The sequence below is a fragment of the Nannizzia gypsea genome, genomic scaffold (assembly GCF_000150975.2).
Source record: "Nannizzia gypsea CBS 118893 supercont1.7 genomic scaffold, whole genome shotgun sequence".
Classification (NCBI taxonomy): domain Eukaryota; kingdom Fungi; phylum Ascomycota; class Eurotiomycetes; order Onygenales; family Arthrodermataceae; genus Nannizzia; species Nannizzia gypsea.
In genome coordinates, this window is record NW_003345195.1 from 816,402 (window position 1) to 829,587 (window position 13,186).

At 47.7% G+C, this 13,186-nt stretch overlaps 5 protein-coding genes and 1 non-coding gene across 6 annotated transcripts in view; 3 read left to right on the plus strand and 3 right to left on the minus strand.

The window, feature by feature from the left end:
* Nucleotides 1-81, minus strand: part of MGYG_07605 (ankyrin repeat protein) — a gene marked incomplete at both ends in the record, with an annotated part of 3,957 nt that extends 3,876 nt beyond the window's left edge. The window contains one exon of the mRNA XM_003170314.1: nucleotides 33-81. Coding sequence (XP_003170362.1) covers nucleotides 33-81 — 49 coding nt within the window. The remainder of the gene's footprint in view (nucleotides 1-32) is intronic.
* Nucleotides 82-3,948: 3,867 nt separating this feature from the next.
* Nucleotides 3,949-4,622, plus strand: MGYG_07607 (hypothetical protein; the record flags this gene model as incomplete). Its single annotated transcript, XM_003170315.1, has 2 exons — nucleotides 3,949-4,403; nucleotides 4,490-4,622. 2 exons carry the CDS (start codon nucleotides 3,949-3,951, stop codon nucleotides 4,620-4,622), a joined length of 588 nt encoding a protein of 195 aa, XP_003170363.1.
* Nucleotides 4,623-5,383: 761 nt separating this feature from the next.
* MGYG_07608 (WD repeat-containing protein 44) lies at nucleotides 5,384-8,631 on the plus strand (the record flags this gene model as incomplete). The annotated part of the gene is made up of 5 exons (XM_003170316.1): nucleotides 5,384-5,513; nucleotides 5,711-5,934; nucleotides 6,103-6,278; nucleotides 6,342-6,885; nucleotides 6,949-8,631. 5 exons carry the CDS (start codon nucleotides 5,384-5,386, stop codon nucleotides 8,629-8,631), a joined length of 2,757 nt encoding a protein of 918 aa, XP_003170364.1.
* A 599-nt stretch (nucleotides 8,632-9,230) lies between these two features.
* MGYG_07609 (hypothetical protein) lies at nucleotides 9,231-9,879 on the plus strand (the record flags this gene model as incomplete). Its single annotated transcript, XM_003170317.1, has 2 exons — nucleotides 9,231-9,302; nucleotides 9,442-9,879. The coding sequence occupies 2 exons, from the start codon at nucleotides 9,231-9,233 to the stop codon at nucleotides 9,877-9,879; spliced, it is 510 nt and encodes a 169-aa protein (XP_003170365.1).
* A 325-nt stretch (nucleotides 9,880-10,204) lies between these two features.
* On the minus strand, nucleotides 10,205-10,320 carry MGYG_10024. Its single transcript, XR_001951144.1, has one exon. It is a non-coding gene; the product is annotated as a 5S ribosomal RNA (ribosomal RNA).
* A 526-nt stretch (nucleotides 10,321-10,846) lies between these two features.
* On the minus strand, nucleotides 10,847-12,274 carry MGYG_07610 (ribonucleoside-diphosphate reductase small subunit; the record flags this gene model as incomplete). Its single annotated transcript, XM_003170318.1, has 4 exons — nucleotides 10,847-11,451; nucleotides 11,502-11,835; nucleotides 11,912-12,169; nucleotides 12,245-12,274. The coding sequence occupies 4 exons, from the start codon at nucleotides 12,272-12,274 to the stop codon at nucleotides 10,847-10,849; spliced, it is 1,227 nt and encodes a 408-aa protein (XP_003170366.1).
* Nucleotides 12,275-13,186: the final 912 nt, after the last annotated feature.

Genomic DNA, 13,186 nt, shown 5'->3' on the forward strand with positions numbered 1-13,186 from the left:
AACTCACCATCCTCCGGCTTCAGCGAGCGCACTCTGGTAAGACTCGATGATAGAGGGATCATCTAACCCATTGAGCGACATGACGGGTTCTGCATTGGAATAGGATGTTTGCAACGCCGGAAGGACGAGAGAAGCGAGCAGAGCAGCGAGTTCAGTGTCACCAGTCGAGCAGCGGTCGAAAAGAAAAAAAGAAGAGGCGGAACCAGGCACAGGCACCAAGTCAGGGGGCAAGCGACGCCGTCAAAGGAGAGCGTGCGAGACTAAGTACTCCGTAGCGAGACCCGGCGATGACGAGAAGATGAAGGCGAAGAAGAGAGACGCAAGGAAAAGAGGACGAAGAAAAAGGCGGACGAAGATGGGGAAAAGAAGAAAAGACGGAGGAGGAGGAGGTTGTTTTTTCTGGCGGTGGTTGCGGTGGTGGAACCGCAGGCCTTTTAGTTAAAGAAGCAGCAGCAGCAGAAGGACAGCAGCAGCAGAAGGACAGCAGCGTCTCTCTTCTCTCTTCTCTTCTCTTTTCTCTTCTCTTTTCTCTTCTCTTCTCTTCTTCTTCTTCTTCTTCCCTTGCTTACGGTGTACAGAGGACGGCTTTTTCTTTGATGGACGACAGGCAAACGGCTTCTTTGCTTCTGCTCCCCGGCGGCTCTGGCTGAAACACGCATCTACTACACAGCTACAGTCTACACATCTACGTACTACAGCAGCAGCAGCAGCAGCAGCAGCAGCTACACTACAGCAGAGAGCCATCACACACACAAGACAGGCTTGCTGACCGTCCTTAAAAGCAGATCTGAAGAGTACGCGCTCGCCCAAGGTGACATGTCACCGGCCTCGCCTGCGCAAACCCTGCTAGACGAGCTATTTGCTCCCTCTGGACCTCTCTCTTGCTGTGTGCGTGTCTATATAAAGAATAAAGGGTGGACTCGCGCCTGGTGGGCGAAGGCAAACACGCAGACTCAGGGGTACCCTTTTTCTGATCCCTCTCTCTCTGCTTCTCTGCTCGTTCGTCTCCCGACCTGCTTGCTTTTCACGAGAGAAAAGAAAAGAAAAGAAGAGAAAAAGAAAAGAGACGAATGTGGGAACGGATAACTATTGCAGAGAGGAAAAAGTAAGTAACCAAACAGACGAAAAGAGAGGACGAGAGATCCGATCCACCAGCGCTAAAAGATTCATAATGCGACTCGCCATCCTCGGAGGATAAACCATATCAATACTTTGCGTTTGGCATATATTATTCATTCTGGGTCCCAGAGACGGATGTCCGATTGAGAGAGAGACGAGAGATCCTGAAACGTGGCCGCGTTCCAGCGATATCGCCTTCGATCAGCTCTCTGGGCTCGCTTTTCCTCCCTGACCCCCTGGACCTTGGAGACGCCTTTCACAGATATATTACGACAGCACATCTCATAGACCAGAAAGACCATTTACTATTTATACGGGAAGAACCAGCAGCAGAACTGGCAATTGGCCGGCCTCTGGAGATCGGCAGGCGTTGTCAGGCCTCCCATGCCGCGCCCAACTCGCCGTCTCTCTGTCTAGTTATCTCCTTGCCTGTCTGTCTGTCTGCTGCCAAAGCTCCAGCCTCTGCCATCTCCATCTCCATCACTTCGGTTTCACGCCTGTTTTGCTTTTTTGCTTTCTCCCACTCTCTTCTCTCCTGTCTGGAGTCTCTCCCTCTTGCTTCACTTCTCACTGTTGGGCCCCCTCGAACATGCGTACATGCGTACATGCGTAGGACTTTTTCTTTTTTTTACTCTTTTTTAGCCACCTCCGCTGCCCAAGGCCCTGCTCGGGTCCAAACTTGGATGCTCGGAGCGCGTGGGAACCCTTTCCCCGATCTCCCCCCTTTATGGAGTAGTTAAGGCAGATTCAGCCATCACCTTTCATCTCATGGCTTGCTCCTTGACTATTTGCCTACCTAGCAGGCCGTGTCTTGTCAACTAACGGCGCTGCTAATCAAGGCACAGAGCTCTCCTGCAATCTCTCTCTGCTAACTGCTCCAGTATATAATCTATCTCTTGCCAGGGGCCATCACATAGCTCGATCCCTTTTTCTTTTCTAGCTCCTCCTTGGCCTCCGGTGTGGGGATACCCCAGTCATACAGGGCAGACGCAGACCCCCAGTGATACATGTGTACTTATACACACGGGTCAAAACAGCTCCGTGAGATGGTTTCACAACCCCTCTAACGCCTTTCTCCTTCATAGTTATTTACTCTGTGATGTCTTGATGTGGACGGAGTATAAGAGAGCGATCTTATCTGCCGGGATAGGGCGTGGTCGTCGATGGCAGCGAGTCAGGGGGGAACCCGTAGCCGTAGCATCGCGCGGGGAGGCGTACCGTACGAGGTCATCACAGTAGTTCACTGCAAGGGATGTCATTAGTTTGCCGACTTGACTTTCAACGCTGTCAGGGGTCAGTCATGCATGTCAGTTATTCGGTGACTTCTGGCTGGCTGGCCTAGCCTGGCTCGGGATTATCTGTGAACGAACAGGCCAGCCTGCATAATTTAACACTCGAACAAGTATAAGCTCCGTCATCGGTCAGCCTGGCCTATATAACGTATCAATATTGTACCTCTTCAAACTACGTGTCTCTCGGCATACTCCGTCAGTTTTATAGACATCCTGACAGCAAGTCAACGGGTGTCGGTTAATTAAATGTTGACACATATGCCAGAGACAAAAGTAATTAACCATCTTTTCCATGTGGTCCAAGTTGAGTAAAATACGGTCTATGATTCTAGGTAATTAACCACCCGGGTGATTAGCAACTCCAGGGTCCTTAGTGGTAATATGTATACAGGAGATCAAACGACAGGTGTAGGCTCAGGCAGCTTTCCCTTTCGCCTTTTCCGGTGATATCTCTTCGCTCATGATCTTCATGTACGTATCAAAAAGATACTCGTTCCTACCTCTCGATTGGGACCCAAGTTGACCTCTGGTCCTGGACGGTAACTAGTTAGCCTTTGGGTGGCTGAAGAAACTCTAGAAACTGCACCTGTGTACATAACGGGCTTATGTATATGTCGATTAACTGCTAATTAATCACATCTTTATTACGGTTAGATCGTCAAGGGAGATATGTATATTTCCAAACGGAGGTCGTTATGCTAAATGACTGAATCTGACCAGTTGAGTATCTGCGGATCCTTCGATAAGTAAGGGAGTACCTTCGTCGCCTAGGTAGCAATTGAACTCACATGGCCCAGACCCGGGGGAAGTGGATAAAAGTGATATTCAGGTGGTAAGGAATCTTCGCAGGAAAAGACTGTTGTATGCTGGTAATTCCAAGCTCCTGAATTCTGTTTCCATTCCACAATTCTGTTAATTATCTCGTAGCATCGCAAGGAGTTCATTGATCAACCGTCCAGGGGTATGTCTAAACAGATTGCCCGGGCCGTGCGTGTTTAGCTCTACTATCCACTCAGTTTATATAGGTAAATCCAAACAATATTGGTAAAGGACTACGCGAACTGGTACCTGAAGCAAGCAAGTGTATGCTTTGGTGCTGCCAATTGAATTGAGTGTGCAGTCTATTGCATTTAAATTTAGAAGTCAATTATCGAGGCTCAAAAGTGCTACAGTCATACAAGCCAATAAAAATGGGCAGAGGGAAAAAAAAAAGTAAAAAAAAAAAAAAATCCTCCCCTGTTTCTCGCCGTCGTCAAAAGACTTGGTTATCTACTTCGCCGCCTAAAATATGACAAGTATCCAACCTAGTACTCAACCAGTTAACTACGGCGTACGGAGTACTCCGTACGCTCTGGCAATATACTTACTAGTTAACTTGTTAAGGAGTTAAATAAAACTCTAAAAGATCCACCTCAAATCACTAACTAGTTAGTTGCTGGATAACTAGAGAAATGAAGGTGTTCCAAAACTCCCCTAATATTCCCTCGGCAAGAACCAAGTACTCCGACTATTTGATATCAGAGCAGTACAATACACAATGACATCCCAGGATACACCACAGTCAGCACGGTGCCTGCCGCTAGATGCAACCAGCATCGCCAGTAGCTCACCGGCCAACCAGATCGCTGTCTTGGATATTCTCTTTGAACCATCCCAGCATCTTCATAACCTGGCTCTTCCCTTGCTGCAGAACCCCTTTAATTCATACAGCGAGCTCATCAGCTGCGTGCAGACAGAGCTCCGCCAACTAGCCGAGAAAGCTGCCTCAAACGATGCCGACAAGAAAATCCTATATGATATCCTAGGCTCCCATCCCCGGCTTGGAGCCCCAAAAGCCTCGCATCTGAGTGAATTTAGTAGACGGGAACAGGCAAATCTCGCTACCGCTGCTGCTGCCGCTATGGCCTCAGGACAAGGGGACAAGGATGAAGCTGATCGGTTAGGGAGATTGAACGAGGAATATGAAAGGGCTTTTCCTGGATTACGATACGTGTAAGCATGTCTTATTTAAATTATGCACATTCATCTCTCATGCATGCATGGACGGGTGTATTGATGTCTTGCTTTTGTTCCTGCAGGGTGTTTGTCAATGGACGGGGGAGGGATGTCATCATGGAGGATATGCGTCGTCGCATTGATGCCATTGATGTCGCTTCTGAGATTGATACGACTATAACAGTGAGTTTGTCCCCATGTTACTTGACCCACTGATCCTCATTTTCTATCCCATTTTCGAGCCAAAAGAAAATGAATATAACACCTACCGTTATTCTAGGCCATGTGCGATATTGCGAATGATAGAGCCCGTAAGTCAGGGGTACATTGAGGATGGATCAAACTTTGGGTAGATTGGAGTACATTGCAGCAGACACTGCAGAGTGCTGAATAGATGCATACCAGCTCCCTCATATAGCTAGACGCTATAACGTTCCCTTGCCATGGCCTTTCGTCTTTTTCGTCTCTACTACCCCTTCAAACATACATTCAAAAATTATATCACGTGGCCTGGTTGGATCCGCGGATGTATCTGGGTCTCGTGGTAAATTATGCTTAATAAATTAGGTTTATACTAATTATAGAAGCGTATACAGCTGACTTATTGGATATTACGGAAATACAATAAAACCACGAAAAGACCAATAAAACATTGATTTATAAAGTTTGATACATAACAATACCAAAATTACCGGATTAATATTCTTCCGCTATTATCTAATCAGATTAAATCGACGGCCCGAATGTTACTCCGATGGCGGGTATTTCCCTTCTTGGAATGTATTTACTTTTTTGTACTATTGAATATTTTTTTTTTTTCCAAGGATGTTGAACGAACAAGCAAAGTGGTCTCTCATTCTTCACAGTTCTCCTTCAACCCACTATAATACAATGAGCGGTTAATGCTCGCCAGCCCGGTATGGGTCTTATAAGTCCTTCCTTCTTCATGCCATGCGTCTTTCGAGCATCGTTGAATAATGGCGGATACTACGGACCCTGTGGGTTCTCAGCGTCGTGAGACATCGGATGCGCTACGGCGAGGTTCAGGGAGTTTAGACGGGGCGACTATCGTGAATCAACCGCGACTATTAGCAGCTGGGGATGCAAGTAAGCGGCCCACGCCCTGTTGACATATACTTAGTTCACTCTCCCTCTGTCCGATCTGCGCCGTCTCAAAGTCTGGGGGGCTGATCCACGTTGAGCCGCTAAGTCAATACGTGCGCGATAGATATAATATATCTCAATGTCTATTGTCTATTCAACATACGGAGTATATTAACGAATTTTTGCATCGGTACTGCTAGGCTCGGCGAATGATGGCTCTATCTACGCGAACAGCCACCATAATTCCAACCCTGAGGCGCCGAAGGACGCCGGCCTTTGGCCTCAGCCAAACACAACCACAGGCTTGAGAAGCCAGATCTCGCAGATTTCAGCCTCCGGGCGCCAGAAGCAATCGCCGGGGCCTTCAGCGTCGCTTTCACGGCATGATACGCAGGATCAATCGCCTATCGACCCTTTATCACAGGTACGTCATCGTTTTTATACCTGTCAGGGTTTGCAGGGATATCTACTTGTTACCTGTGCACCTTTTGCTTGCGGTCTTGTGTTTCAACCACTCGGCGCCAACCCTTTGCTGCTTTTATGTCCATCCGTATCGTCCCTGTAACTAATGAATGCTGTTTCCACTCCTCAGCATATATTGAAACGAACCAATACGGAAAGATCGTTTTCCTCTAGGGTCAGACCGAGGCTCTCCTTTGAAGCAGAGCCAGTGGCCTCAGAGAGCCATTTACCATCTCTATCCGAAGACGCACCGCCCGCCAATAGGCCCGACGCCGGCACCAGCCAGGCACCAGCAAAAGACAAGAAGTAAGCGGGCATATATATTCGTTGAAGAGGATATAGTCACAGGTTTCTAACACTGTATGCTAGGAAGGGAGTTTCTTTTCTAAGTCGGATAATTGGAGGGAAGAAGAAGGGATCCGTTTCAGAGCCGAACGATGATACATCAGAGCTTGGTGAGCCACGGACTACTGGCTTAGATAGTGAGCTCTTCGCACACCCAGTAGGGTATATACCGCGATACCCTCCTCCGCCAAAATATATTAAAGTCCGGTCAAAGCACACAAAGACAAGGGCATTTGACAGATTGTTTCTTGCCCAAGAACTCAGGGGAAGCCCAGCAGAGGCCGAACTGGATTCAGCTGAATTCGAAACGAGTGCAAAGGGGAACAAGGCAGTGTGGGCCGCAGAATTCTCTAAGAATGGAAGATACCTGGCAGTTGCTGGACAAGACAAGCGGGTTCGAGTATGGGCTATCATTTCAAAGGCTGAGGACAGGCATGCGCACGAAAGCGAGGAAGAAGCACGGAATGGCCAAACGGCTGTGAGACTAAGTGCCCCGGTCTTCAAAACGCACCCCATTCGGTTGTACGAAGGCCATACTGCGAGTATTGTTGACTTAAGCTGGAGTAAGGTATGCTTCCCATCGCAGCCTCGCAAATCGATTGTAACTTGCTGACCCAACCACAATAAACAGAATGATTTCTTGCTCACTACCTCTATGGACAAAACCGTGCGCCTTTGGCATGTTACACGAGATGAATGTCTATGTTGTTTTAAACACGCAGATTTCGTCACATCTATTGAGTTCCACCCCCGTGATGATCGCTTTTTCCTAGCAGGCTCTTTAGATTGCAAGCTACGGTTATGGAGCATTCCTGACAAGGCCGTTGCCTATAGCGTGACTATCCCTGATATGATTACTGCTGTAGCCTTCACTCCTGATGGAAAATACTCTTTGGCAGGGTGTCTCAACGGACTTTGTGCAATCTACGAGACTGATGGACTGAAGCCGTTATCACAACTCCACGTTCGATCTGCTCGTGGAAAGAATGCCAAAGGAAGCAAAATCACTGGAATAGACACCATTGTTCAACCACCTACCAACGAAAATGGCCCTGTGAAGCTCCTTATTACCAGCAACGACTCACGAATCCGTCTTTATAACTTTAAAGACAGGACATTGGAAGCCAAGTTTCGTGGGAACGAGAATGCTTCCAGCCAGATTCGCGCTAGTTTCAGCAGTGACGGGAAGTATGCCATCTGCGGAAGTGAAGATGGTCGGGTTTACATTTGGCCCTTGAATTCAACGGAGAAATACCCTGACAAGCGACCGGTTGAATTTTTCGACGCCCACAGCTCAACCGTGACTACCGCGATTATGGCACCCACTGTTAGCAAAACCGTATTAGGGTCTACTGGGGACTTATTATATGACCTATGTAACCCCCCTCCCGTTACCTTGGTCAGCGCTACAGCGTCAGTTATCTCGAAGGACCAGCCACGGAACGACGAGGAGCCTGTACCACCACAGACAACGCAATCGCTTCAACCTCCTAGCCAGCAAAAAGTAGAAGAATCCCCAGCATACGTTGCACGATCTGCCCATCCTGGTGGTAACATCATTGTGACTGCTGATTACCATGGTAGGATCAAGATATTTCGACAGGATTGTGGCTATCACAAACGCCGGCACGATCAATGGGAGACGAATTCGACCTTCTCTAGAAAACTCCTAGGTCGCACGAACTCGGTATCTACACGGCACAGTATAGCATCTTCGATTGGGAGGGAGTCAAAAACTCCCTCGGAGCGCATCTTGTCGTGGCGTAACTCTGTAGTTGGCGGCCCTGACAATCGCAGCGTCGATAACCTTCGTGGAACACCTGAATCCGCCGGACGTAGTGGTTCTCCTTCCAAGCCACGTAAGGAATCCCCTGCCGTGGACACATCTAAGCCCGCCACACCCAATTCAACAGGCTCACAACGATTTGGTGGTACAGCGTTTCTCCCCTCGAACAACCAGCCCATACAACCTCCTAGATTGCTCAGCACCATTAACTCCGAGGAATCTACCCCCTTTGGCCCTAATGATGAAACTCCTCGACCCTTTGGGTTTAACTTGAACAAGGAAGACCCGAGCTATATATCATGGAAGAAGACGCCAGCGGATACACAGCCCAACTCTATGCATGAGGGGTACAACAGCACAGGTGCATTGACGAGTAATGGCATTACAAGTGATGATGATGTCGAGTATGAAGAAGAATTGGGGTGTTCTCAGTGCCAGGGCACGAATTTTAGAGCCACCCGGCTTAAAAATGGGGAACAGAGGTTGATATGCACACGATGTGGCTGCGCTGCATTACAACCCTCCTAACCTGGGCACGTGTGTCTACCGCACCGCTTCCCCGACCCGCTTACCGTTCTTTGAATATAGCTTCTATTTGTTTTTGTTTTTCTCTTTTGGACGCTTGTTATGACTTGGTTTGGCGATTATTGCATGAGATGAGCTGTTGTCATTGATTATCTGTTGAATGGCGACGCCTGTAATATATATGGGTTCATATTTTGACTCTGGTCTGTAAAGCAGGCCTATGTACTTTTGCTGTTTTGCGTTGAAATGAATAAATGAGTTACTAATTCTCAGCGAACCAAAATATCCACGAGTTATGAACGTCTATAGAAGCTGTTGAGGTATTTGATATCCACAAAGTATCTGGGTTATGTAGCTAACTTGGTATAATTTAGCGGCCAAAGTAGCTGTGTTTGCTCTGTTTGCTTACGACTCGCAAACCACAAAAAAGTCACGACGTCACAACGATAAACGATAAACCAAAATATCACATCCAACACCCACCGCGAAGGCTACTTGCAAACAAATATACGGACTACTAGATAACCACAGCCACTGCCTTCGAAGAAATTATATAGATAACAGTGTCGGATTCTTACACCTTGATACCCAAGCTCGAAGCCATGGTTTACCTAGCGACATCACAAGACTATCTCAAGCAGTCGTCACTATTACTTGAAGCATACCCAGACACAGTACGTTGCACCTTCCAGCATATATATGACATTCGTATCTATATACCTTTTTAGGGGAATTATGAACTCGGCAAGCTTTATCGCACCAGAAACAAACGGCGCTCCTTATCTATTGCATTGTTAACCAGATCGCATCTAGACCCGAATAACCACAAAATACTCCTACCCTAAACGCCCCTCTGCGAAAGAACGAGCCAAAGCAAAGTCAAAAACAGCCGCTTCAGAGTCCACAGAAACTCCGGAGCCTACTGCCGCACCCGCAACACTTACCTTAAAAACATTCCACCCCACTACAGGAATATGTCTGAAATACCGAACGAACAAAGCCGCGGAAGTGGGCAGGCTGATCGCTGGGTTGGGTAAGCTGGCTAGTGGTGCTCCCATTGAAGATTTTGTACCGGCTCCAGTACCAGTGAAGTCGGTGGCGGGTGACGCGGAGGATGTTGATATGCCGGATCCATCGGCGGCGGCGGCGGTTGACGAAGGTAGCAGGAGTAATACGCCGGCTGTAGGTGGTGCTGGTGGAGGAGGGGGCAAGCCAGCAAAGGGGAAGAAAAAGGGCAAGGGCAAGAAATAGAGATAAATAGACCAGTGAAATTGCGGCTTTATACGATAGATGAATTATTGATAACTACTAGCTTCGCGACAGGAAGTCAAGAAGCCAACTAAAAAAAAAAAAAGATCGCCGACGTGCGGACAGTCAGGATTCGCCGGTGGTCACCCACCCAACGGAGAACAGCCCTTTGCGCGTTTGAGGTGACGAGCAAGCATAATTGTTGGTGACAGAGGGATGGGTTCATAAGAATGTAGAAGAGAGAGTCAGAAAAAAAATAAAGAATCAACCAATCAAAAAATTGCTATTGAGTCTTTTCAAAAAATCAACCAATCAAAAATCAAAAAAATACATACGACAGTCGGGATTCGCTGGTGGTCACCCACCCAACTACTAACCGACCGGCAAGTGGCTTAAGTACAGCTGAGCGGACGGGAAGCTCTGTTTTCCACTTCCTGTGGTCGTATGTGCTAGACTCTTAATTGACAGCATTGATATAGAGATGAACTCATGTCGTGTCAGTTGAGGAACTCAGAGCCAGTACACTACTTGGTTTAGTCCTTCGATAATAACCATGCAAATATGTCTGACGATATAATTTATATCTATACCAGGACGCGAGTATATACTTGAAATTGGTATGTGGACACAAGGGAGATTTAATGATAAACAATAATTTTATTATACGCATGACATTCACATTTCCAACCCATCCGAAGCGGACTTCCGCGTGTAAAACCAGGGACATCCGTCTTGGATAAAATACATAAGACATAAACCACATCCAAATAACGCCGAGCCTGCATGAACATGAAGATAGGAGATTAAGAAAGGAAAGAGTATTATAGCATCAGAATCGGATGCTTGGTAAGAGTGGGAAGGTTCGTGTAAGGATATCTAGGAAGCGAAGAGAAGGAGTCATAGCATGGTAGGGGGAATCATTGAGTAAAAGGGAAAAAAGGGAAAAAAAGTGGACAATGAGTTAAGAAATCTAGAAGTCCTCGTCAAATCGGAAAGCGCCGCCGTTCTCAGGTTCTTCGGTAGATTCTTCTTCCTTCTTAGTACTGGCCATGACACCGGCCTTCTGGTAGTCTCCAACACGCTTCTCGAAGAAGTTGGTCTTGCCAGCTAGGGAGATGTTGTCCATGAAGTCGAAGGGGTTGGTGGTGTTATAGAACTTCTTGTTACCAAGAGCAACGAGAAGCCTATCGGCCACGAATTCAATGTACTGGCACATGAGCTTAGCATTCATGCCGAGAAGGGCACAGGGGAGGGCATCAGTCAAGAATTCCTGCTCGATGGTGACAGCTTCAGTGATGATAGCCTCGACGGCACTGGGCTCAGGACGGTGATTGAGGTGAGAGAAGAGTAGACAGGCAAAGTCGGTATGTAGGCCTTCGTCACGCGAGATAAGTTCGTTGGAGAAGGTGAGTCCGGGCATAAGACCACGCTTCTTCAGCCAGAAGATAGAAGCAAAGGAACCACTGAAGAAGATGCCCTCGACGGCAGCAAAAGCAACAAGACGCTGTGCGAAGGTGGAATCCTTATCTTGGATCCATCGGATGGCCCAATCAGCCTTCTTGCGGATGCATGGAACTAAATGTCATTAGCGGTTGATTCTGGGAACAGAAGGTGGCGTAACATACTGGTGTCAATAGCTTCAAAGAGGTAGGTTCGTTGTTTCTGCTCCTTAATATATGTGTCGATGAGGAGGGAGTATGTCTCGGAGTGAATGTTTTCCATCATGATCTGGAAGCCATAGAAGCATCGGGCTTCCGGTACTTGGACTTCATTGCTGAAACGTTCGAGGAGGTTCTCGTTGACAATACCATCGGAAGCGGCAAAGAAGGCCAAGACATGGGAAATGAAGAATCGTTCATCGTCATTGAGCCTGTTGTTCCAGTCATGAATGTCTTTGGAGAGATCAATCTCTTCAGCCGTCCAGAAAGAGGCCTCGGCTTTCTTGTACATTTGCCAAATCTGATAAGATAACGCGTTAGCCACCAATCTTGGAACACTTTAACAAGGAACGCGTCGAAAAGAATTTCTAACATACCTCGCGATACTTGATTGGGAAGAGCACGAAGCGTTGAGGATTTTCCTGGAGGAGAGGCTCCTCTGCCTCCAGTTCCTTGGGAGTCTTGGCCTTGACAACCTGGGCTTCGGTAGGCTTGGAGGTCTCGAGCTCAACCTTCTTCAACTCTGGCTCAGCAACAGCTGAAGAGATAGGAGTATTCTCCTTGTTCCCGAGGTCGAGCTTGAGTGGCTTCATTGGTGAATCGTTCATCTTCAGCTTTTCCAGAGAGGAAGCAGTCTATATTAAGTCATAATAGGACGCGTCAGTAAACCACTTAAACACGCGTGTTGGAGGGGGAGATTGGCATCATACCTGCTTCGATGGAGTAGATAGGGTGGCCATTGTGACTGCTGGCGTGCTTTTTTCAAGTAGCTAGAAGGCGAACAAAAGAATGAAGCGTGGTTATGGGAGTGTTGTTGATGGGAGTTGAAGAAGTGGAAGAAAGAGAGTGAAAGCTTTCTCTCTTTGCCTTCAAATACTTTTTTGCCTGGAGTCGCGCTAAATCACGCGATCCCGCGCTGGAGCGCGATTGCTTAGTCAAATTGTGTGTTTGGCCTGTTTGCCTGACGCGTTATCTTATCTGATCGAATCTCCGCTTTTAGTTCCTCCAGAAGTCGCGTTATCCCAGCCAAACGCTGCAGCCCAACATGCAAGACGCACACCAAGTCTCCGACCAAGATGCGCTAACAAGGGCGCAAGGCACAAGGCTGGGCCAGTCACAGTTGAGATGTGTCTTTTGATGGTTCCTTCTCCCGTTTCCACCAGGCAGTTCCTACGTGTGAGTGGCTGACTACGACCTTGTTGATGCTAGATCCGCTCGACGCGACTTGCTTTCGAGGCTATCAACTGGCTTTCAGCAAGCAATTAATCCTGCCGTCGGTTCCGCCTTATCCGCAGTAGCCTGTTTTTGGCGATGAGCTGTCGGATGCGGTCAGTTTCGGTGTCAATTATGGCCGAATAATGGCGCGACATCAGACGATGAGACTGGATTTTGCCGCACTAGTTATATTGAATATTCCGTCTTGCCGTAGGATCTAGAAGTCTGGAAGCTCGAGACGCTGGCTTCAGCTAAAAAAACACGCGGTTCGCGCCCCCTGTTAGCGAGTGATTTAGGATTTACTGAACCTGGCCCTGTTCCTGCATTCGCCTGCAGCTTTGTTTAGCCTACGGAGTATAAAAGAGCGGGCAACGACGCTTTTCAAATACTCATACTTGGCATCAAACAACCACCTCTCTCCTTATATTCACCTTTTT